Source organism: Pecten maximus, chromosome 3, assembly GCF_902652985.1.
Source record: "Pecten maximus chromosome 3, xPecMax1.1, whole genome shotgun sequence".
In the NCBI taxonomy this organism is placed as follows: domain Eukaryota; kingdom Metazoa; phylum Mollusca; class Bivalvia; order Pectinida; family Pectinidae; genus Pecten; species Pecten maximus.
The window spans coordinates 22,425,046-22,449,920 of record NC_047017.1 but is presented as its reverse complement, the minus strand read 5'-3'; the positions used below and the strand labels follow the sequence as shown (position 1 = coordinate 22,449,920).

Sequence of the window (24,875 nt, the reverse complement as noted above, 5' to 3'; positions counted from 1 at the left end):
AGTTAATGATTTTGCTATCTCAAAACGTTGTAAATACACGCCAATACAGGCCAATTTATTCACATATTTACATAATCATATTCTGTTTATTTTCTATTCTGGAAAAATATGCTTTCGCAGGGCTCCAATTAGCATTGAAATACACATTCACTATCATTTCATATCAGCTTTTTTTAATCTTGATACGATTTCATGTTTTCTCGCCAAAAGTGAATGAAGATGACAAACAAATCAATAGACAATCAAATTACTGTCGGTAAAACTGCTGATGCCAATAATACACATTAACAATAGATTATCTCACCAATAATACACATTAACAATAGATTATCTCACCAATAATACACATTAACAATATATTATCTTACTAATAATACACATTAACAATAGATTATCTCACCAATAATACACATTAACAATGGATTATCTCACCAATAATACACATTAACAATGGATTATCTCACCAATAATACACATTAACAATGGATTATCTCACCAATAATACACATTAACAATTGATTATCTCACCAATAATACACATTAACCATAGATTATCTCACCAATAATACACATTAACAATGGATTATCTCACCAATAATACACATTAACAATGGATTATCTCACCAATAATACACATTAACAATAGATTATCTCACCAATAATACACATTAACCATAGATTATCTCACCAATAATACACATTAACAATGGATTATCTCACCAATAATACACATTAACAATGGATTATCTCACCAATAATACACATTAACAATGGATTATCTCACCAATAATACACATTAACAATAGATTATCTCACCAATAATACACATTAACAATAGATTATCTCACCAATAATACACATTAACAATAGATTATCTCACCAATAATACACATTAACAATAGATTATCTCACCAATAATACACATTAACAATGGATTATCTCACCAATAACAGTCATTTTAATGCCATCATACTGGACAATCATACATTGACACTGCAGTACGACCACTGACCTCATCCAGACACAAATTACGCTAACTAGGCCTTGTCGTAACACAGTACTGAACATAGTGTTGAGTACGCTAACTAGGCCTTGTCGTAACGCAATACTGAATGGTGTTTGAGAAGATCCCTTTAGTGTCATGACTTTTTCGGCTTCGTATTTCAAACATTATGGCCAACGGTGTGTTTTTGTAAACAGATGGATTAGGAAATGAATATCACAATGTACCATTAACTGTTAACTACACAATCCAGTGTTTTGACAATGAAATTATTTGATGCTACGTTCAGCGTCAAAATGGGTCGATCTAAAGGATTTGATAGATAATGCATTTACAAGAACATGTATTACGAGGATGACACCACGAGTGAATACTAAAAATATGAAGTCGTGTGGTCACTAAACACATATTTAGTGATACTACCTATTCACGACTGGAATCATATCATCGCCGTGGCTGTACGGGAGTACTGTGACGTATGGAATACCGTTGATGCTGACGACCGCTTTCACCTGGAACAGATGTACGAATGTTAGCTTCCTACTCAGTGTAAAACATGACGATTATACATAGCATAATTGATTGAACAGTGACCCAGTTTAAAACGATTGTGTTGTGAGGTATGCAAGGTATGTTAACCTCAGATGCCCAAAGAGGTTATAAGTTTATGATGTAGTAATGCTTCCGGCGTCCGTCAAAATTTTCCTGGAAATGACATATCGATAATAAAGAAGCCAAGGCCAAGTCATAATACTGGACCAGAAAGGACAACCAGCTTTGTTCTAATGGATGTTCTCAACCAAACGACACAAGATCACGACGTTGGGTCAAAAGCGTGTTTCGATGAAGGGTTTTCAATTTTGTTTCTTTCAAAGTCATAGGAGAAAAATGTGTTAAAATCTTCAAATGAAATGTTACACAAGCCGAATGTGCATGCGCAAATGACATTTACCTGTGGACAATGCAATGCAACCAACTGTGCTATTTCGGCTCCCTTAGACACACCAATGATCCCTACTCCACCCGTTAGAACACTGGGGTGATCATTTAGATATTGAACGCCATCCTACACAAAGAAAAAATCATATACTTTCATTTAACTTCATTGTAACCCAGTTCCAATACGTATTCGCGATATACCAATTGCAATTATACCAAATTCAGATTAATTTAGATGAAATGTAATAACAGTTATAATTTTGATTGCAATATGTATGCAGAGACAGAAATGCTAGTGTCGAGTAATATTGATATATCAACAGGTTTTTTGCGCATATACGATACCTTTTGTAAGAACTTCCGGCTTTAGTCCAGCAAAAGATATTCATGAGCAGTGCATATGCACAAGTACTAAACCTGATTTCAGTTGGGAAAACTCTTGACAACCTAACTAGTAAAAAACATTTAATTGGCATAGGCGAAGTGGAAATCATTGTTTTTATTTGTATGAAACAAAATCTGCAACATTATGACATCATAAGTGTCATTTAGAGTCAATCTGAACTTTCACGGGGTTGTCGTCTGTCATACCCTTTCAGAAGTGATGACCATATTCTAAGAGTCCAGTAAAAAATCTACTTTTTGTTTTCCTAAGTTAACTCCCAGCTGCGTAGATTTTGAGTTTAAAATACCGTTTCATCTGCATATTGGTGTTCGCAAGCAAATTTTGTGCATGTAAATGAAACAAGACGGCAGGGATCCGGATTTTGTTTTCAAAAAGACTTAGTATACTTATTCTATAAGGAACCAAACCCGTGCCAAACAGAATTGCCATAGCTATGAAAAGTATGTGAAGCAGGCAGGAGAAAAGATCAGAAGTATTGGTACCCAGTCAGAATTCGTTCCATTATATGTAGATTGGCAGTTCATATTGTTCTACGGTATAAGATGTATATGAAATATATTTGATAAAAACCTACCGAATTCACTACATACAATCTCGTATTTACCTTAACATAGTCGATACTGTTAAAGTCAGTAAAAGACTCCGGCAGGTCCTTGTACCCAAAGAAAGCCAGCGCTAACACGACGAAGCCATTGGAGGCCAAAAGGGAGGCGCGGAACTCAATCAGCCCACCCGCTGAGCCAAACAAGTCCATCACTCCAGGGAATGGTCCAGGGCCTTCGTATAAATTCAAATATTTGTTAGCTGTTTTAAAGTCTACCTTTTGATTACAGTAACTTGTACCGTTACCTGTATATTGTACCTTATCATTAACTGAATTGTTTTACGAGTTTATTTAGTTAATATGTTTATATTTAGGTGATACGACCAAGATCTATCTAAATGAATAATGAAACATATTGTACTGTGTGACTAGGATTAGAGTAAAAATGAGAGAAATATTGAAACTACAAGGCATTTTAGTGCAGAGGCCATTATACAGAACATGTATATTCTAAGAATATCATTATGAGTTCTAACTCCTACCCGGGGGTATAAACAGCATGCCTCGGATGTTTCCCACTTCCACAGGAATCCGCTTCACGTCCTTGCTCTTGTACCACCGAAGGACCTCAGTCGTAGACAGCGGTAAAACTGGAATCTCGTGGAGATGTTCGAAAGTGCGATGCTCACTAAAGACTTCAAACTTTATCACCTGTTCTGTGGTTACCTCTTTTTTATTAAGACGTAGCCCTGGCCTCTGACCTGGAATCTGGCGCATGCTCCATACAAGCCCCATCTGATCGACACCTATATAAATAAACACAGATGAACATATGGTTTTAACCCAAAAAGTTCATAGATTTTCTAAGCTTCTAACAAAACATGACAACAGTTATAATCCATCAATAATAATTTTCCTTTGTCTTTTACCATTACCCACATATGCATTCGAAAACAATGTTATTGGTGTTAGTTGTATTTTTTAAATCATTTCTCATTTGTTTGACATTCAAAAGTTGCTTACTTAAGGACGTAATTTTCTGATAAATCCAAGGGATTTGATGAAATCATGAGAAAGTTGCGATTATAGCTGAAAGCAATTATCTTGTGGTAGCCATTGCGCCCAGAGTATAAACGAGATTGACAGCTGTCATATTAATTAATGCGGTCAAGTATAAAGAAATACAAGAGGCCCATGGGCCTTTACGGTTACCTGAGATTTGAAGTATTTCAGTTAATCTAATTGACCCTTTTGAGCCCACCCATCAGCCCCTAGGGGTCAGTCAGGGCCAACAGGTGTATACCATTAAGCTGTCATCCAATGCTGATAATGTTAACAAAGTTAGAATGAATTCCAATAGAAATCAAACAAATAATAGTCAAAAATGTGATTTCCCTATATAAACTATAGTAAAATTTACCCCCTCCCCAGGGGCAAACTTGTGACCCCAGGGTCATGAAATTCATAACATTAGTAAAGCACCTTAAGACCCTTCCACCTATGAAGAGTATTTGATTCTATCTTAATTGGGTCTTGAAAAGAAGATTTTTAATTTTCAGTCAATTTGACCCTTTTTAGCCCCGCCCATCAGCCGCTTGGGGTCAGTCAGGGCCAACATGTGTATACCATCAATCTGTCATCCCATGCTGATAATGTTAACCAAGTTAGAATGAATTCCAATAGAAATCCAACAAATTAAAGTCAAAAATGTGATTTCCCTATATAAACTATAGTAAAGTTTACCCCCTCCCCCGGGGCAAACGTGAGACCCCTGGGTCATGAAATTCACAATTTTGGTAAGGTAAAGCACCTTAAGACCCTTCAGTCTATGAAAAGTGTTTGATTCCACCATATCTGAGAGTAGAGAAGAAGATTTTTGAAGCTTAGTCAATTTGACCCTTTTTAGCCCCGCCCATCAGCCCCTGGGGGTCAGTCAGGGCCAACATGTGTATACCATCAATCTGTCATCACATGCTGATAATGTTAACCAAGTTAGAATGAATTCCAATAGAAATCCAACAAATTATAGTCAAAAATGTGATTTCCCTATATAAACTATAGTAAAGTTTACCCCCTCCCCCGGGGCAAACGTGAGACCCCTGGGTCATGAAATTCACAATTTTGGTAAAGTACCTTAAGACCCTTCCATCTATGAAGAGTGTTTGATTCCACCATATCTGAGAGTAGAGAAGAAGATTTTTGAAGTTTTAGTCAATTTGACCCTTTTTAGCCCCGTCCCTCAGGCCCCTTGGGGGTGGGGACCATATAATTCACAATTTTGGTTGACCTTTAGCCATAAAAGCTTCCTGCCAAATTTCATTGAATTTGGTTTAGGGGTTTTGGAGAAGAAGACGACGCACGACGACGGACAAAAGGCAATTAGAATAGGTCACTTGAGACTTTGTCACAGGTGACCTAAAATGCACTAAAGGTCGGATTGAAGATGGACATGTTTACAAAAGCACTTTCTTCTGACACGATACAAGGCTTTGATCGACGACCAATAGCAAATCATTCCAGCCCCAGCAGTTTGTCTTGTAAAATATTTGAAATATGGACCACCATAGCCTTTAAATTGCAATTGATCCCGGTTGCATTTTTTCTCCATTACCATCTCTTTGGTCTGCGAAGGTATAATAAAATGGTTAAGGTATGAGGTTGAGTGATGTATAGCAAGTTCCTGTTTTCTCTGGGCTATGCCTAAACCTCGTCAAAGGAAAACCATGAACTGAATAGAACTATAACTTTGGATTTTCTATAAGTTGTCTTTTTGACAAAGTTCGTGAGATCCAACTCCACACCAAAAGGGCAGAGGAAAAGGATGAACACAAACACAAGGTCGTAAAAACGGTAATGAAGCGTTGGCAAAATAACGCAGATAAAGCGCGTCCGTAAAAGATAAGGGGGGGAGAGGGGTGGTATATACAGTATGTCAGTTGGAATGACAACAGAGTATTCCCATCGAAGTTCCCTTAGTGTAAAGAGTTCCCCATTAGTGTTACAATCGTATTGACATATACTGCCTCTATTGATACAGTCTTGTTCTTAAAACTTATAAACATTTTTGAAAGATTTTTTTTACCTCTTACGTGTTTCCTGCCTTTTCAACTACACTGAATGGAATTGCCAACACATCTTGCACCTTAACCCCAACAAATGGCATTACGTTCTTATATTTACATTGTCTGGCATTGTCACCATATAGTCTGTTTGAGAGCTCTGGCATTGATGTACGTTTAAATGCCATCCATGACGCGCTACACTTATCAGCGTATTAATACAACACAAACCGGAACAATAATATCCAGGATAATTAACGACCAATTATTTCGGCTACATTATTTGCTATAAAAAAAACATGACATTTGCGCATTACGTTGTTGATGAAATGATTAACAAAATTGAGTTTGTTTTTTTTTTAATTATCCATCATGACCATGTACTATTTTGTTTGCCAAAAAACACGCGACCATGTTCCGTCTGTTCCAACGACTAACACAAAATCTGCTGACTGTCGGTAAGGCGGGAATTATTTATAAAAAAAAAAAGTTAAAAAAAAGTAAAAGGAATGCAAATAGAAGCGTTGAACTGTTTTTGTATGGTATTTATGATCTATTTGAATGCCAGAGCTTTGCAAGCAAACAAAAACAGTCCAATGCTTAAGGACAACTCACCCGTGTAAGTACCCGATACGGACGACTGGAGACTCACATCAATACGTCCATTACTGTCCGACACATAACAACCACATGCGCTAAACACCATACCACCTTCTTCCACCACAGAGCGGATGGTTACTCTCTGGTGTAAGCCTAGTCCAGTCACGGAGACAGTGAATCTTTCGTCCACCAATACTTCCCTTGGGAACACTGATAAAACAATATTCCCCGCCATATCGATGGTTCACCTGTATAAATAAATGTAACGTGTATTTCAAATTGAAAATTTAACCTGTGAATGTTTTTGTTTAACCAGGGACGTATAATATATGTCCCTGGTTTAACGTTCTGTCAACACCCAGGGTAATTTTAGGACGTGCCATGTTTTGGAGGTGGAAGAAAGCCGGAGTACCCGGGGCTATAATTCAGCTTAAAGCTTTGATTTATTTTATAAGGTAATAAAATGGAACATCATTGTGACATCTATTATTTTACATATCCAAAACGTCCGTAAGGAACGTACTAGACCCTCCATCGTAAACATACCGATATAGATAACTGTTCAACAAGTCTTCAATAAATGGATTGTTTGTATACAATTACGTGAGTATATATATATATTGTGATCACGAATAATAGTTAGTGTCAAACCCAAATGTTCATCGGTAATGAAAATGTTCATACATAATGATCATGTGTGTGAAGCGTGATCTTAAGCGGGGTGAATTGAAAGTGTAAGAAAGTATAGTCACCTTGACCAAATATCGTGTTGTTTTTTATGGTTTTTTTTCAACAAACGATCTAGCTTTATGATTTTTAACGAAAATATTATCGATACGAACATACTACTTATATATTAAAATCAGTCGGGTATCTAAACAGGCTTGTTTGAAACTGCTATCAAAGTTTATAAAGCTGTATAATGGCCATGGCTCTAAACATTCGATCAAAATACCTGCAGACGAAGGGCGATCACTCTCACCAAAATCCTTGTCGTCATTGTAGTTAATCTTCCAAGTAAAACCAAAATTTGTCATGTAGATGAGTAAACGAAAGTGAAATAATCTTACCTTCAATATCTAAATTATTCCTACAGACCTTGGGTACGCCAGTCATGACACAGGTCCGGGATCCATGTTTACCTGTGTCGGTCAAAGGTCAGGTATCCACTAAAATTCGAGGAAAGTCGGGAGTTGGTTCTCATATTCCGGACGTTTGCTAGTGTGCGGAATTCTGAGAGGGTTTCAAGTACTTATACTTTATATGCAGTATAATCGTATAGCCGGTTAGTAGCAAGTAGCTAATTATAACTAATCGTCGAGGAGTTTATGATTCCAAAAATGGTTCACATACGAGACTTTTATGGTTTTATTGGATTCATATGGTACCGTTTCCCATCACAGTTTTATCAGAGAAAATAAACTGATCATTAGGGCTAATTCAAAGTATACATGTGCACATATCAAACTAAATGATAAACATTACCCAATATATTTTACGGAAGTAATGCTTGCATGTCTAGTTGGAGGAGGTTTGACTCCGCCAAATCTGACGATTTTCCAAAAGAAGTTTTGCGTGAAATGATAGAGAAAACATAATCATATGTGTTTTAAAACCTGGAGATTTCCAAAACACCAAGGACGAAATCAATGTAGATCTACAATTGTATACATAATAGAGAGTTGACACGATCTCTGCGAAGGAAATCCATAAAGCAAGTTTAGCACGCTCAAACTACTTTATGTAGTTCTGCATGTATGTGTACTGATAAGGCTAGCTATATTGCTGATACGAAAGTAATGTTATGTAAAGTTTAAATCCAAGTCCAGTAGCTGTTCGGACACCGCCGACCGACACACGGGTAAGCTTGGGCGGATGTTCCATAATTAATGTACCAACTGCAAAGCATTTATTTTAAAATTTGTGTATCAAAATTAATATCCATAACAGTTTAGGCTCGGTAAGTTTCCTATTGAATAACACTTTTTAATTATGTTATTTTAAAATGGGTTTTTTATTTATAATGATTTTTTTGACTTGTAAAGATAATCCTCAAAAAATTATAATACATTGTAATTAATGTGAAACAAGCCATTAACGGATGGTTCTCTTGAAGCTGTTGTATCGTAAATCTTATCTTGTCACTTTGCATGTCTGATATTCTCACCTGTACTTAATTGATAACTCACCTTATGCGATACTCTTGGCCGTCCCATCGTGCTACCTTTCAATATTTTTTGCAATCGTTTCTTACTTACAATACATGCACATTAGCCTACACAGATTTATCAACCCGTTTGTCTTGTCTTGCAATACTTAATTCTGTTTCATGTTTCGGTATGTAACCTCATATATCCTGTCTACATGTTCATCTGTCCTGACCTTTCTCACGTGCATTAATCCCGCTAAATGTTTGTCCCTACTGTTACATTTCCCTAGATCTGCCACTTTTGCCCCCCTCCACCAACCCCATCCCCTCCCCTACCTTACCTTGATCTATCGCTAATGTTCCATCCCCCTGGATATACCACTACTGCCCCCCCCCCCCCCCCCCCCCCGGATCTATCACTACTGTTCCCTCCCCCCGGATCTATCACTACTGTTCCCTCCCCCCGGATCTATCACTACTGTTCCCTCACCCGGATCTATCACTACTGTTCCCTCCCCCCGGATATATCACTACTGCCCCCCCCCCCCCCCCCCCGGAATCTATCACCGCTCCCCCCCCCCCCCCCGATCTATCACTACTGTAGTCCCCCCCCCCCCCTAGATCTATCACTTCTGTTCCCTTTTTCAAGATCCACTGACGTTCCATTGTCTTGAATTTGTCTTTGATTGTGATACATGTAATTTAGGTAGTAAACATTCTTTTTTGGCATTGATTGCAATGTTCTACATTTTTATTCAGTAAAGTGTTACTACTCAGATAAACAGCTGTAGTCGTTTGAACTAAAACACCTTAAGGATGGTTAACAGGTGGGTGGCCATTGGAGTATTGATGCTAATGGTTGGCGACGTTCTCGGTAAGATTTCAATATCATTTCTTCCAAATGTTGCACGTGAAATTACGTTCAAGAAAAAATATTGTGAAAATGTTGAAACCCTCAATGTGATGGCTGATCAGTTATCAGAGCAGTATGTTATTCGAGTTTTTACATGATTAAAAGTTTCCTTTTAGTAGCTGGCAAAGATACATTATAGGTACATGTAATTGAACATGTAAATAATATAGATTTCATTTTGATCTCCACGTTCTTATTCGTAATTCATTTCCCTTATCTCGCTTTCTCTCTCAGGGGCTACCTATCAGTTGGTGACCCAGAAAAAGTCTTTCTACGACGCCGAGCACTACTGTCAGACCCATGGCGGCCATTTGGCGTCGATCCATTCCGCCGCCGAAAACCAACATGTTTACAACCTTTGTCGACAGCGTACGTACACGGTTAATATGAATGCCAATATCTAATAATCATGTAGTATAATTATGCGTTACACAACAAACACATGGCCATTTTACGACAGGTAGCTGTGGGATATCAAAACTACATTGAACTAATATACTTAGTCTACCATGCATATACAATGACTTTTTATTCACGATAAACAAATGTATCATATGATCGTATTTAGGTCTCACACAACTAAATCAGCCAATCAACTGGTCTTTCACCTGAACCGAGTCCCTGACAAAATCTGTTTCCTAGGTCTGCAGCTGTTTCTTGAGTAAATAACATATGAAATGGGTGCTCTCTATATACGAGAATAAAGAGTAGGGGCTTGAGATTTGGAAAATCAAAAATATACACTCCTGGTATAAATAGAAAAAGGTAGGATTTCAGGTGTAAAAAGGTGGGAATTCTCCATGTGGGGGTTCCCAAGTCCACTGTTAATATCAGAGTTACTGTCTTCCAAGTGTTGATGTGCTCTCATATGCCATTAAACCTATCAATTAATATCAGTTTTTTTTCTAGTATGTACATCTTTAAGCTTTAATATGATATAATTTCAAAACATTTGAACATTAAATGAGCGATTGAGGAGATGGAGTCTTTGGTAATAACATAACGTTAAATAAATTAGGTGTGAGAGACCTTTTTATACTGGCCGTTTTCGTTCCGATCATTGTTCTTCCTTCTGCTACAATCCTTACATTGGTCATACCTGTTGACGCTCGGAAATGATCACTGATACATCGTGCCTTGTCACTAGCGGATCCAGAGGGGGGTGGGTGAGGGGGTCTCCAACATTTTATTTTTGCCCCAGACCCCTCGCTAAATATAAATTCGACTCGTGCCTACGGCTCTCGCATTACCACTGAATTTCAGGACCCCCCCCCCCCCCCCCCCCCCCCCCCCCCTTTTCAAATTCCCGGATCCCGCGCCTGCATCGTCTTCATTGAAGTAAATCTTTTGTTTGAACCTCGATGTTATTTTTTTTAATTACAGATTCTGGTCGCTATTGCTGGATTGGGTTGGAAAAGGAGTCAACTGGACACTTTAAGTGGACAGACGGATCGGCCTTCACTTACAACAACTTTCATTCTGGTATGGGCCACTTTAAACATTAAAACACATTGACCTTCCTAAACATTATGTATTTACATTCTCAACTTTCATTTTACATCCCTAAATAAAACAATCACTGTCAAAGTCGTTTAGAAATAGTCTTGCAATACACGAAAATGAAAATATGATATTCTTGTATAAGATTGCATTTCTCAATCTACGCCTACGTAAACATTTTTTTTTTTGCAAAGCTATGCGTAAAATGTCACGGTCCATAAAACTCATTAACATTGTCGAAACAACTATCGAAACAACTAATATAGTTTTACTTTATGCACTTCCAAGTCCCATGGTCTTCTTCCTTTCTACATTTTTTTATCGATATTCATCAAGAAATGTAGGACGAGTTGCGTTTACAAAGAATTGGATAGAAAAACGGACAGATGACATGCCGACAGTATCTAGACATATCCCATTGTAAATGTATGTTACAGGTGTAACACTTACAGTTACCTCCCTTTAGCAAACTAAACAAAATTATCTCCCCTTGGTATCAACCAAAGAAAGAAAAGTGTATGTAAAGAACTATCAACACACAAAACTAAATAAATTTAAATAGCAAGTAATATGGAGAAATCAATCAACACATACGCACACTGACACGCAAAACAAATTGTCGCAAAATGTCAAATAAGTCAAGTAAATCTTGGATTAGTACTGAAAAAGATAGAAGAAATAAATAGAAAAAAATAGAATAACAGAAATCAAAGAAAATGTGGATAGAAAAACAAAATCTGATCTGGTGTTACAATATAAATATGCCAAAAAAACTATTTATAGAATATCTAAGTGACTTTACCTCATATGGAACCCTGTGACATGTATATTTTTCGTGCCAGGTGAGCCAGATAATTATAACAACGAGGAAGGATGTGCCTTGATGCCCTTACATGATTCGAACTACCCGAACGGCTTGTGGAGCGACAAGATGTGCGTAGCCCATTACGATCTGTCCAACTTCGTGTGCAAGATGTCGGGGTCCTCGCACACCAGTGCACCTGTCGTCACAACTCCGCCAGCAAGTAAATACTTTCATTAGAATACTATGTTAGGAAATACATGTAGTTGTCAGTTCAAATGTCACGTGGTTTGATAAATGCAAATGCGAAGTTTGTGTTGTAGCTTATTTGAAATATACTCTTTTGTTTGAAACATAACGCCTGTTTTCCTCTCTAGGCCACACGCACAGCTCTGGCACACACAAGTTGTATGTACAAGGGACACACCTTATGATGGACGGACAGAGGGTCTTCTTGTCTGGTACAAACCAACCATGGGTATCATACGCCTATGATTTTGGGAACCACCAGTACGCCTCTAGAAAGAGCCAATTCGAGCACGCCCTACAACAGGTACACCAGGCCGGAGGAAACTCAATCAGTAAGTGTCCATAGCGTAATGCTGATAGCAATGCAGTCTTGTGGATGACGGCATGTGATATCATTACTTACCATGATTAGCTGCCTCGCACTCTCGTGCCAAATATGGTATAAGCTATAAAGTGATATTCATTGTATAGAAGTATGTGTCATTAACACCATCGAACAAATACATGATAATAACGTCCTGAAATGTTCGCTTACATGACAAAAAGTTACAAAGAAAGTATAGAAGCTGTGTACGATGGAAATTCTTCGGGATGTGGTTTATCTGACTTCATGTTTCGGATGCCAGAGGACAATCATGACAACTTTTATAGGCTTTCTAAGTGTGTTTTATTGATTATGTAATAAAATATCATGGATGTTTGTGCAATAGTTCAGAATATTTTACCCTCGGTACTGGTTATCAACCGACGTTCTATATCACTTGTGTAATAGAACATCGGTCGATTACCAGACTATTATACTATTGCATCATTTGAAATACGGCAGTCATATAACGCATATTGATATCTAAGTCTGATGTCGCTTGGGTATATTTCAACACCATCGTGTGCGCCCATTCAGTTATGGCCGTTACAAGTTTAAATGTAAACATATCATGGATTTTCATATTGTCTTACTCCATGAAGCGATGAATTTAAACTATGGCACTGATATATTCAATAAAAAACACTAGTCATGTGACATACAGGAACATGGATACATATCGAGGGTGAAACATCACCACATTTCGACAGCAACGGTATGGTGACAGGATTGGATAGGGACGGCACTCTCATCAGTGACATGAGAGAATACCTCCAGGCTGCGAGGCGCTACAATATCCTGGTCTTTCCGACGCTTTGGAACGCAGCTGTCAATCAAAACTACCACTATCGTTTAAACGGTCTCATCAAAGAACAATCCAAGCTTCAGTCTTACATTGACCACGCACTCATTTCAATGGTCCAAGCTCTGAAAGATGAGCCAGCTCTTGGCGGATGGGACATAATGAATGAACCTGAGGGCGAACTCAAAGCAAACGTGTACAGCGCCGATCCATGTTTCGACACCCGTCCACTGAATAATCAAGGACCCTGGATGGGCCGGTAAACTGTACACAGCCCAAGAAATGGCCAAGTAAGTAATTTTTTTTAGAAACTGTATGATTAATACGTCATGTGTTATTATTGAACTATGGTTAATCAGTGTTACTCCGGACTAAATTGCTGCAATGTTGTACATATGGGCCATTTATTTTTCTCATCATATTTCAACCTGTAGGTTCATTAACTGGCAAGCTGACGCAATCAAGAGAGCTGATCCTCATGCCATGGTGACGGTCGGTGCCTGGAACCCCAAATCGAACACAGATAACTTTGGGTTTCACAATTTGTACAAAGACGAGTGTCTGAGGAAAGCCGGCGGGAAACAGTTGGTAATTATGTATATCATTAGCATCACATGAATGCTGATGGATAAATTACTTGGGAGTTTTGGCAAGAAAAAAAAAGTCGAACCAACATATGTTAACTGTAAACACGAGACAGAATAACATATTTTGTATCAAAAGTTTTATTACTAAATCTGTAAAAACTGTATTGTCTATTTCGATCTGCATTCTCTCATTTCAGGGAACACTAACGTTTTACTCTGTACACACATACGCAAATAACGGTCACTATGATGGACAATCTCCTTTCCAGGTAACGTTTTCACCCATGTAAAAAGATGCTTATATAAGTCACATCTGAGAAACGCAATGTCATACAGATCATAAATACTGACATTATGTAAAAAAAAATTGAAACATATTTGATCAGTCCATAATAATTTCCTCGAAAGCCCGGAGATAAAAGATTTTTCAATGCACGATATTTACAGTCAAGTGTCATATAAAACATGTACTAATTACAATACACTATATCTCGCCTCGTTACATTGATCTCTACGGATAACCATAGACTTGGCAGCATATTCATATGTTCCGAGATTTAAAACGTATTCCAAATGTCGAGTTCTGGGGTAACATTAATGTTCTGTATACTGGTTAACCATTACAAGGGACCAGGTTGGTACTACTGCCATAGAACATTGAAATTCCAAAGTATTATTTTCAATATGTAATCTAAACAAAATTAATTATTTCTCGATAAATTGGTCGTTTTTTTGTTACTATTACATGACTGACAAATAGAGAGGAGTATGTGCCTTGTATCGCCGATTTTTATGTAAATGATTTAAGATTGCAATACTATCTGGAAATTGAAAATGTTCACCGTATTGTTGAAATTCGTGCTCGTGTCTTACCATGAAGAACACAGAGACAACACTGTCATGAAATAACCCCGTAAACAGTATATGTTATAACGTGAACTATGTATCTGTATTGCAGCACAGTTTCAGTGAGTTTGGTCTAGACAAACCTGTGGTCATTGCGGAGTTTAACCAAAAGAATGGAGGTGGTATGACGTCACAACAGCAATATCAATACGCGTACAACCACGGGTACTCGGGCGCATGGGCATGGGCATATGACAGTGGTTGGTCAACCGAGCAACATGGTGTGTCCTCCATTCGTTCCAAGAACGACCAAACAAAGGGCGGCCTTGTTGCTATCAATTTAAATTGAAATGTACAATGTATTTCAAAAGAATCAGGTAGTCAATAACTGCCTTGTCATTTGTCTCTGAATACTAATCAATTCTGTTATGTAATAAATATGAATTTCACGACTTAAAATGATTGAAGAAAATGTCGGTTAATCTAACCATTTCACAATCCAGTTATTTTTCATGTTGATCTAGCTGGACTAACAATATATCCCATGTGATACACCGATACAAGTTTTTGGCGTACAATGATGATTAAGGTGTCAGGTGTATTCTGAAGAAGGTCTGGATTCTTCTCCAGGCATCTTCTTGAGAGCGCGCATGTTGTTCTCGAAAGCCTCCAATAATGAAAGTCATACCTAGGTCAACAAGTAAATAAGTAATTACTTTTTAAATGTAATTGTCATATTTCAATCGACACTACGTTTCGTTACAATGTAATAAAGGAAGAGGTCAAAATCGTCCAATTAACTTTTAATTCCAAAATAATTATCGAAAAGTTCCCTTTCAAAAAATATTGTTCCTTTGAATTATTATAGAATGTATTCTCAAATACAAACATGTATGTTCAATAATAATTTTCCATGGCAACATCATCATAGAAACGCATGAAAAATGTTCATGTCAAATATATCAAAATATAGCAAGTATACAAATATTCGAATCGCTCATACACTATCATTGTAATCAGGTATTATCTGTAATAACTCTTTGCGTTTTGAGGAAATCACAGACAAAATCAGTGCGTACATGTACCTTATTCAAAAACATCTACGCTTTTCAGGGAACGCTCTTGTTTAAATTATTCGAGTGAATAATTATAATTAAATAGAATTTTAACGCAATATATTATTTTCATAAACAGACAGTTCTGCTAGTCAATCGAAAGTAGCGTAAGGTATAGCGATGTCACTATATATTATGGGAAGGTAATTACCAGTCGGAGTTCTGACAATCAACAATTAGCAAATATGAATTTTACAACATGGCAGAAGCACATATTATTCTAGAGTGCAAAATGGGGTTAGGAACCGTCGAACCGTCATCTCAAACATTTCAACGTTGGAGTTGTTTTTTAAAATGAAAATCGGCGATTTTTCAGTCTGAAGAAGATTACTGAAATCTTGGCCACAGTGATCAATTTTGTTTCACTCGTCAAGAGACTTTTGCAATATAACTGTTTTGTGATCGTCAGTTAAAACGATATAATTCATCATTTATTTTGCAACTTTTGGTAATTCGTATTTCAAGTGGTTTGGACGTCCTTGAGAAATTACGTTGATATAAAATTGTTGATGGACGAAATACCTCGCGAGATACAAGAGGAAGAAGGAAGATTGATTGCAATACCTCATCTCAAGTGACATATATTCCGTCAATGGAAATGTTTGTTTTTAAATTGAATGGATTATATAGCGATTTTCGGGTAATGTTACCTTCTGTATTTTGTATTCAATGTGATGTAACAGGAATACAAAGAGCACTTACGGAAAAATTTGTGATAGGCTAGTTTAGTTACTGGTGTGTATGGAGGTTCAATCAAGTGTCCAGCTCCTTCGTATACAACTAGTTCCATGTTGTCCTTGTGCACGTCTGGGAAGACCTCATACTGCTGTTCCTGCAGTTGATAGTTTGTCATCTGGTCGTCTGAACCACATATATTCAGAAACTGTAAATCCCGCTGCCATAACTGAATATCAACAAGAACCAGTGAATGTTAAGCAGAGAAATATGTCAGGATGACTGTGGTGTTTGATTTCTGGAGGAATGGTCTTTTAGCTGACAGCAATTTCACTTTCTGATAGTATCACCTGGTATATGACACAGTCACCAGGGGGTGCTTATTAGCAGTTACCCTTATCAGAGGCGATTGTTATATGTCGGTATATGTCTGATTACGCATAGATGTTTTTTTTAAAGCATGCACAAATAATATTCAAAATTTCATAAAACAATAGAATTGCTCTATCAAGTATCTTGCATACATATATAAGACTAAAAACCTGTAGAAATGTTTGAACTTGTTAGTTAAGTCCGATATGAGCATACTATAACCCTGTCACCCAATACTGAGGATTCATACCAAGTTTGAATGAATTCCAATAGAAATTGGTTTTCCAATATACACCAGTCAAGGTTACTCCCTCCCCAAGGGGAAAGGTATGACCTCTTCCATCTAAGATTGATTAAACTTCAGTCAGTTTGCATTGATTTTCTCTCCTATCAGTCCCTGGTGTTCAGTCAGATCCGATTTGTGAAAACTTTGTTCTATCAAACTGTCATCCTTTACTGATGATTCTGGTTAAGTTTGAATTAATGATCAAGTTTGAATTGATTCCAACTGACATTAAACAAATACTACTCCAAAATATGATTTCACTAAATATACTATTGTAAATGTTATTGGTCATGAATTCAATGTTGTGCTCAAGGCACCATTACACTATCACATCAATGAAAAGTATTTTATTCCCATCATATCTGGGTCTTGAAAAGAATTTAAAAATTTCAGTCAATTTGACAGTTTTTCGTTCCCCAGGCACCAAGGAGTGATGAGCAAATAATTTACAATTTTGCTTGACTTTTGACGGTTTAAAAGGCATCAATAATATCTTTCTTTATGGGCGGATTTAGTGCGTTTTAACGTATCAACTTTACAATTATAAATGATTTTCAAGTTGAAATGAAACCCTGACAGGTTATTGTTTGCATTTGAAATTTGTCATTAATCGAGAAAAGCAGCCGTGACCTATACAAAAAAGCACGAATGTTATTTAAATAACAAAATTTTCTAGGTATAAGCCCTTTTTATACCAACAGCACAGTTTCAATTAAATAAATTAAACTCAACTTGTAAAACCAATCGAAATAATGAGACATGTTGCCTATATATCTTACCGGGAAGAAAGTGGCATTTTCCTTAGGGACGACACAGTTTTTGAATATCACATATTCTTCGTCAGTGAATATTAATTCAGAAGTATCCATTCTGCAATAACATGATATAATACAGTAACCAATAAACCAGAATATTGATACAATTGTTAACAGTCCGTCCAAAATTCAAATTCAAAATCTTTGATAATGCTGAAGGACCCCAAAGGGTGGTAACGACATAAAACAAGTACCCGGGTACATAATTCACGTAAAGGTAAAGTAAGATGGTGTGTATACTACAAATTCAGACATCTACAAATATGTCGTTTACCATTGACACTGATCGTTCGATTGGGCGCCATCTTTAAAAATATTCCGTAAGATTTATATATGCACGTAAGCACATCATGAATTTATACAATACACACATTCTATATAATACTTATATAAACATCAAAAACAGAATCATTGATCGAACTTTTATCAAATGTACAATTTCTTGATTTTCATTAGTAAAGATATACTTACGGTGCATCCGGTTCCAGTATTTCACAGCCGTTCCTAATTGAGGCAATAGAGAGACAGGGAACCCCGTTGATGCTGACGACAGCACGCACCTGTTGGGGGTGTAAGCTGGATAGGTTATATCTGCAAGAACGTTATGTAACGATCTGAAGGGAATCGAAATCAAACTGTAACATGTATCAACAAAAAAAGAGATAATCATGTATAGTCTGGTTATCGTCTACAAAACAGTAATATTGGTCATCAGAGAAACAGAACAGGTATAACATATAAAGAGTTACAATAGACATAAAAATGAACAAGTACAGGTCTGTCCATCATCTGAAAACTTAAGAGTACCAATGATCCAAATGATGTTCAGATCACCTTTTTTTGGAGGGGGGATGCAAATGATGGCATTGTGAGTGTTTATCTCAGGAGTGAGCACCAAGTAGTAAACCAGTTTTGTCGGGATTACAAGAGACCAAACCCCAATCACAGAAGTCTCATAAGGGACCAAAATTATCAACAGAGATAACTTGTTTAATAGTTCTAAAAAGTAAACCATGAACACCATTCAAGGGGCCAAAACATCAAATACAGACACAAATGTATGCATAAGATAACGATCTGTGTGCCGAAAGCATGTCAACATTTGAACATAAACTAGAAAATGCAGGTCCTTTTATATTTTATTATATTGAAGAAGGTTTATCAAGGTAAACATGCTCAATACATTTGCTGTTGTGTAAGGTTTTGTGTTGATATTATAAACATTAATAGACTTCTTTGCAGAATTTAGTTTAGTTTTAGCTGTGTCTCCAAGTCTGAAGGGTGACGATTACCGAGGCACAGACTTGGTGTAAATTCCAACATCATCAGCAAGGCATAGATCTTCAATGGGGAAAATGTTTACCTGTGGACAATGTAATGCTATAAGTTGAGCTAACTCTCCTCCCTTAGACAGTCCTAACAGGCCTACACTATCTGGAATTACACTTGGATGAGTATTGAGAAACTCAACAGCTTCCTGAAAAATAAGAGTAATCAATGTAAAGGAATTTGATTTGACTACGTTAGTTCTGATCTAAAAAAAAATACGAAATTAATTTAAGTAAAATAAATCTTATTGACCCTCAGTGGAAAAAAAACCCCTTCTCAGTTAAGAGTTAAGTAAATGCTTCAATCTAGTGTTAAGTCAATGCTTTAATTTATTTGCAAAATGTTTTATTTAATTCTGTGGATTTTTTTTAAAGTAAGTGAAATTTTACCTAAGATGAAAATATCATCGCCGTTAATCGCCTATAAATCACACAGTTGATAGGCTTTGGTCTTCATTTTTTTAAAAGCAATTGTAAAGGTTTTATGTTCATCCCAAACGATATATGTATAATTGACTTATCAAACAACTACTTCTTATACACAATCAATCCAAATATTATGTAAAAAGACAAACAGATTTACGATGCAAAAATGACAAAACATAGCTAAAACCAGATTGCCAACAAAGATGCATACCACAGTGACACGGGTTGTACACATCTTACTATCGCTACCGAACACTGCAGGAGCGAGGAAAGAAAAAACTTGCTATATATCTCACAGCATGTCGTAAAATGCCACAAAAAGGCCCCCTGCATGGCTCGGGTGTGATTACCTTTGTCTTCTGTTTAGTGGATACTGGAGAGCCCAAAACAGATCCTCTGCATTCCCCATTGCAACGCATGAGATCTCAAATATTGCCTTTCTTTCCTCACTACTTTGTCTTTGTGTGTAATTTCTTTCTCTAAGTATCTCCTTGACAAAAGTCCAAATATGACACTGGCTTTTGCAAGAACGTCAAACCTCTAAAACCAAACAATACTACCACTACTGATAGATCCGTATTTGAACACAACGCCCTACGTATACACTGCTGAATATATTCCAGTATTACCTTGAAGTATTTCAGGTCGAGGTCCCAGAAAGTCTTGGGGAGGTCCTTATAACCAAAGAATGCCAATGCTAGTGTAACAAAGCCTCTAGATGCCAACATCGCCGCCCTCGTGTCAAGGAGACCCCCCGCAGTGCCATACATGTCAATCACACCAGGGAACGGGCCAGGACCTACACAATGCAGTGTAATAAACAACAACTTACATTCTATCTATTTTAAATCAAAAAGCCAAAATAAACAGATCCAACTATTATTTCAGGAAAAAGACCGGCCTGAACACAGAAAGTTGCATGAAATATCTATTTATAAGCATATTCTGTATAAGATATTTTACTGATTACCTAAAGAAATATAAAGTTATGTAAATGAATGTCGCATCAAATATTTTGATAGAATAGAAACATTACTTCAATTGTTCTGGATGGAAATCATCAGTCTGAACTTAAATATTATTTGGAAAGATGTTTATCTTTAACACAAACAGCGAATGAAACTATGTTTAAGAGCTATTCTGTTTCCTTTGCCAAGCAAAGAGTTAATGACCCAACCCTTACGACAATTCACAATTCGGCGATAGGATGAAAGTGTAGTCAGTTGTCAAACTGCCAAGACGTATTTTCATCTCAATAGCAATCTGAACACTGAAGGCAGTCTGAGGAATGGGTGATGTTTTATCCATTCCGCCCCTTATTGAATGGCATCTTCAAAAGCTCGAAAACACCATTTGAAATCGTTGTTTGTGGTAGAGATAAACATGTTTACAAATACGTTGCTACTACGCAAACGACATAACCCAGAAATATTACAAATGTAGCAACCTGGAGGGACGAAGAGTCGACCCCGTACACAGCCATGCGAGACATCTGTCATCTCCACCTCCTTTGCTTTGTACCAACGCTGGACTAATGTTGTTGACAAAGGTTGCGGTGTTTTCTGCGTAATGTCCTCTGAAGTGTGATGTCCGTTAAATACCGTCAGTCTGACAGCTTCCGGAGTCGACACGTCTTTCTTGCCCGGACGTAATCCTGGTCTCTTTCCTGGAGTTTGTTCCATACTCCACATTAATCCCATGGCGTCAACACCTATAATCGCGTTTAAATCCTAATTAATACATTGAAGTTTACGTTTATTGCCACTTTTTTTTTTTTTTTTTTTTTACATTTTACATAAATTCCAAATAAAATCAAACTATAAAAAGTTATAAAAGAATAACGACTAAGTATATCCTATATCAAAGTTTATAGATAGTAGAGCATTTCATATACCTTTGTATTGGACATTTCATGGATATGCATGTGTCATTAAAATTAAAGCTGCAGGATGGAACTTGAAACCATAGAAACAATTTCACTAATTTCTATAAGAATGGGTTTTGGGACATGTTAGTACTTTGTTTAATATGTGACATGGACATAACGTAAGCAGATTAAATGTTAATTTGAATATAAAGACAGTGACGTTTTAATATACATGATATTATGATACTTTCCAAGATACATCCTAAGCTATTATATGCCATGACAAACACTCTTGAGAAAATGTATTAATCAACTATATTCGCATAATATGCGTATATTATATACCCGCCGGTATGCATTAACGGTAATTAGTAACACAAGTGATGTGTTTGCCTTCGCAAAAGTTTCAATACAAAAACAAGATCCTCTAGTGATATCATTATTTATTTAAGCATTGAACTGCTTTCAGTTGGAATTGATTGGCTCATGAATGCCAATTGGACAAAGGTAAATTTAATCATCGGAAGCGCGCAAGCACTTCATTTTGAATTTGCCTATGTCCCATTGGCATTCATCAGCCAATACATTCCAACTGCAAGCAGCTCAATGATTATATTTACATTCGACAGCGATTTTTAAAGACTATACCCAGGAAATTTGCTCTTACGATTAATGAACAAATTATTATCGGCAAGGACGGAACAGCCTTTTACAACCATCTTTCGTTATTAAACTACATGCTACCTGTATAATTCCCAGCCAAACTTTCCTGCTTCGTGACGTCAACACCTCCGTTTTCATCGGCTCGGAAACAGCCTGTTGAGGTAAACAACACATCATCCCCATCACATATGTTGGCTTGAATGGTGACGTCATCACTGTGGTTCAGACCTTGCACGTGTACTGCAAACCTATCGTCCACCAGCACGTTGTCTGGCACTGCTGTTATTGTAACAGAGTGGGATCGTGTCGCGTCTGGCCATCGCCACCTTGTCTGGCGATTACTCTTGTAATTGTTGAATAACCTAAACAGTCTGCCTGCATATCAAACAAACAATATACAGTATATCTTATCTATTGGAACACGAGACGCATACATGTAGCGGAGATCTAACTGTTGTTATCTTGACCTATTGATAATCATGCATTATATATGCAAAAACAAAACTAAAATATTATTTGATCTTCTCCTTCAACATGTTCTCCATATCATCCCCTACTTCACCAATTTCCCATATAAGTCTGTATCAATACAAATGAAGAAATGTTTACCTGCAGCAGGGCCTGGGGCCATTAACTAATTATCTACGTATAATATATACATGTAAGTGAGTGTCCAGTGACCACAGGTGCTAGCATTGACATATATGCGGGTTAAATAATAAGTTAACACCCAATAATTCTGATATTTCGTCAACACACAATATTTAGGATACTTGTTAAACCATATAATATATTGTCTTTTTTTTTTTTTTTAACACAATGTCATGTAGTGAAGGAAACAGTTTTCTCTGTGGAAACAAACGGAATAACATTAGCAAATCGTTTTGTTATATATTTTTTTCCCCGGGGGAGGGAGGGGGGGGGGGGGGGTATGAGGTTTCAACTGCAAGTTTTGTACTGTACTATTAATGCCTTACTTAATAAAAAAAAAAAAACTAACTAAGATTCCAGTAAGGAAAAAAATGTACCTTTCTGTGATAGTCTTGACAACAGCGTCATTTCTTGTGAAGCACGAACTTCACTGTTAAACTAAAAGGAAAGAAAAATATGGCTTTATAAATTTTGAATTTAACCATGTCTTGTCATGCAATCCACAATATACATTATAAGAAAGACAAAAGACTTGATTTTGAATAATGAGAATAAGAAACAAAGTTAGCTACGCACTTCATGGTTATATTTGAAACTAAATATGATAAATTATTTCACCCTTTAAATGTTTTGCCTGTCTACAATGGATATTAATTTTCTTTGCAAAACAATAAGGGTGAAAAGTTAGTAATGCGGAAAATAAAAGGAAGGGATATAACACAATGTTGAATAGCAAATAGGGAAGATAAATTAATCACAGACCCTGTTCTCCAAGGTTTTTCCGCATTATGACTTCATGAATTGCATTTATAAATGATTAGACCGCAAGGTATACTGTATGTATTACAATATTTGACTATAACAAAATACGCAAAAAGCTGCCCTTGTATAAGTTATCGATCATTTCCTGATTAATTATTATCTAAATCATTTCATCAAAAAATATATAATTATAACTTATAGGTCTCACGCAAGCAAAGCAGTAAGAAGTCTAGTAGGAAAATCAAGTTCCCAATTTTAATGATATTTTGACGTACATCCTAGCGTGATCAGGTATTTTCCCAAAATAGCCGCATGGAGACCTGTAAAATCCTTAAAAGGATTTAAACCTATCAAATTTCGATTTTAACTTGTGTAACAGGTTTGTATCTACAACTGTAGCTATTCCTGACTTGAATTAAACTTTAAATTAATATTATTTAAAGGCTTTGATCATTTGTAATAGAATATAGTGGCCAATAGGCACTAGGAGTTATCGCCCCTAGTAAATCTGTAAGAAAACAAAACAATACATTTAATCGCATAAATAACGCCAGAATTAAAATACCTCATCATGTTAACATTTGTCATTTTAAAACATTAAATGATTGGTGTTACTTTTCATTGCTTGGTGAATCAATAAGTATAAGTAAACTAAGTTTGCTCTACATATAAATCCGTATTCCGTATCCCAAGATAACGACACCAAATGACTTTCTAGAGTCCGGTGAGGTGTTTACCTCCTGGAGAGACTAAACAAAGGTGCATGCATTCTCTACGAAGTACTTGGTACTCACCTGGTGTAATTCATTCGATAAAAATGACCATTTTGGTCTACAGGTGAAGGTAAAGCACTCACATTATCGATCGGACAATCCAGATCAGCCGACCGACTACACTAATTTAGTACAAAGGTCTGGAAGCGGTTGATTTATTCCGGAATGCCAAAGAAACGCCTCTTTTCGAAGCATGTACTCGCATACTAATCTGATGTAAGATTAAAAGTGTAAGATGGTACTGACCATGGATACAGTTTATATTGTGTGTATACATTTAGTTATCTTCATTCTGAATACTATACCAGGATTGATGGACATAACAGTCAAATTTGTAATGTATGAATAGTACATGATGTGCAATATAAATATCTTTATA

General features: G+C 36.6%; 2 protein-coding genes across 2 annotated transcripts in view; one reads left to right on the top strand and one right to left on the bottom strand.

Annotated features, from left to right (window-relative positions):
* Nucleotides 1-24,627, bottom strand: part of LOC117322657 — a 31,980-nt gene extending 7,353 nt beyond the window's left edge. Inside the window, exons 1-17 of the mRNA XM_033877593.1 lie at nucleotides 24,518-24,627; nucleotides 23,339-23,399; nucleotides 22,392-22,685; nucleotides 21,228-21,491; nucleotides 20,410-20,579; nucleotides 19,390-19,503; nucleotides 18,498-18,586; nucleotides 17,991-18,081; nucleotides 16,581-16,782; nucleotides 15,349-15,451; nucleotides 13,300-13,354; nucleotides 7,507-7,561; nucleotides 6,567-6,797; nucleotides 3,435-3,698; nucleotides 2,953-3,125; nucleotides 1,956-2,069; nucleotides 1,427-1,515 (exon numbers count right to left, since the gene is read on the bottom strand). Coding sequence (XP_033733484.1) covers nucleotides 1,427-1,515; nucleotides 1,956-2,069; nucleotides 2,953-3,125; nucleotides 3,435-3,698; nucleotides 6,567-6,797; nucleotides 7,507-7,561; nucleotides 13,300-13,354; nucleotides 15,349-15,451; nucleotides 16,581-16,782; nucleotides 17,991-18,081; nucleotides 18,498-18,586; nucleotides 19,390-19,503; nucleotides 20,410-20,579; nucleotides 21,228-21,491; nucleotides 22,392-22,685; nucleotides 23,339-23,369 — 2,339 coding nt within the window. The 5' untranslated portion in view covers nucleotides 23,370-23,399; nucleotides 24,518-24,627. The remainder of the gene's footprint in view (nucleotides 1-1,426; nucleotides 1,516-1,955; nucleotides 2,070-2,952; nucleotides 3,126-3,434; nucleotides 3,699-6,566; nucleotides 6,798-7,506; nucleotides 7,562-13,299; nucleotides 13,355-15,348; nucleotides 15,452-16,580; nucleotides 16,783-17,990; nucleotides 18,082-18,497; nucleotides 18,587-19,389; nucleotides 19,504-20,409; nucleotides 20,580-21,227; nucleotides 21,492-22,391; nucleotides 22,686-23,338; nucleotides 23,400-24,517) is intronic.
* On the top strand, nucleotides 8,318-15,298 carry LOC117323579 (mannan endo-1,4-beta-mannosidase-like). The gene is given in 11 exon segments (XM_033878885.1): nucleotides 8,318-8,412; nucleotides 9,460-9,574; nucleotides 9,848-9,982; nucleotides 10,997-11,095; nucleotides 11,956-12,138; nucleotides 12,293-12,496; nucleotides 13,193-13,575; nucleotides 13,577-13,620; nucleotides 13,765-13,918; nucleotides 14,115-14,186; nucleotides 14,876-15,298. Coding segments are annotated over 10 exon segments (1,569 nt in total). The 5' UTR covers nucleotides 8,318-8,412; nucleotides 9,460-9,516; the 3' UTR covers nucleotides 15,113-15,298.
* Nucleotides 24,628-24,875: the final 248 nt, after the last annotated feature.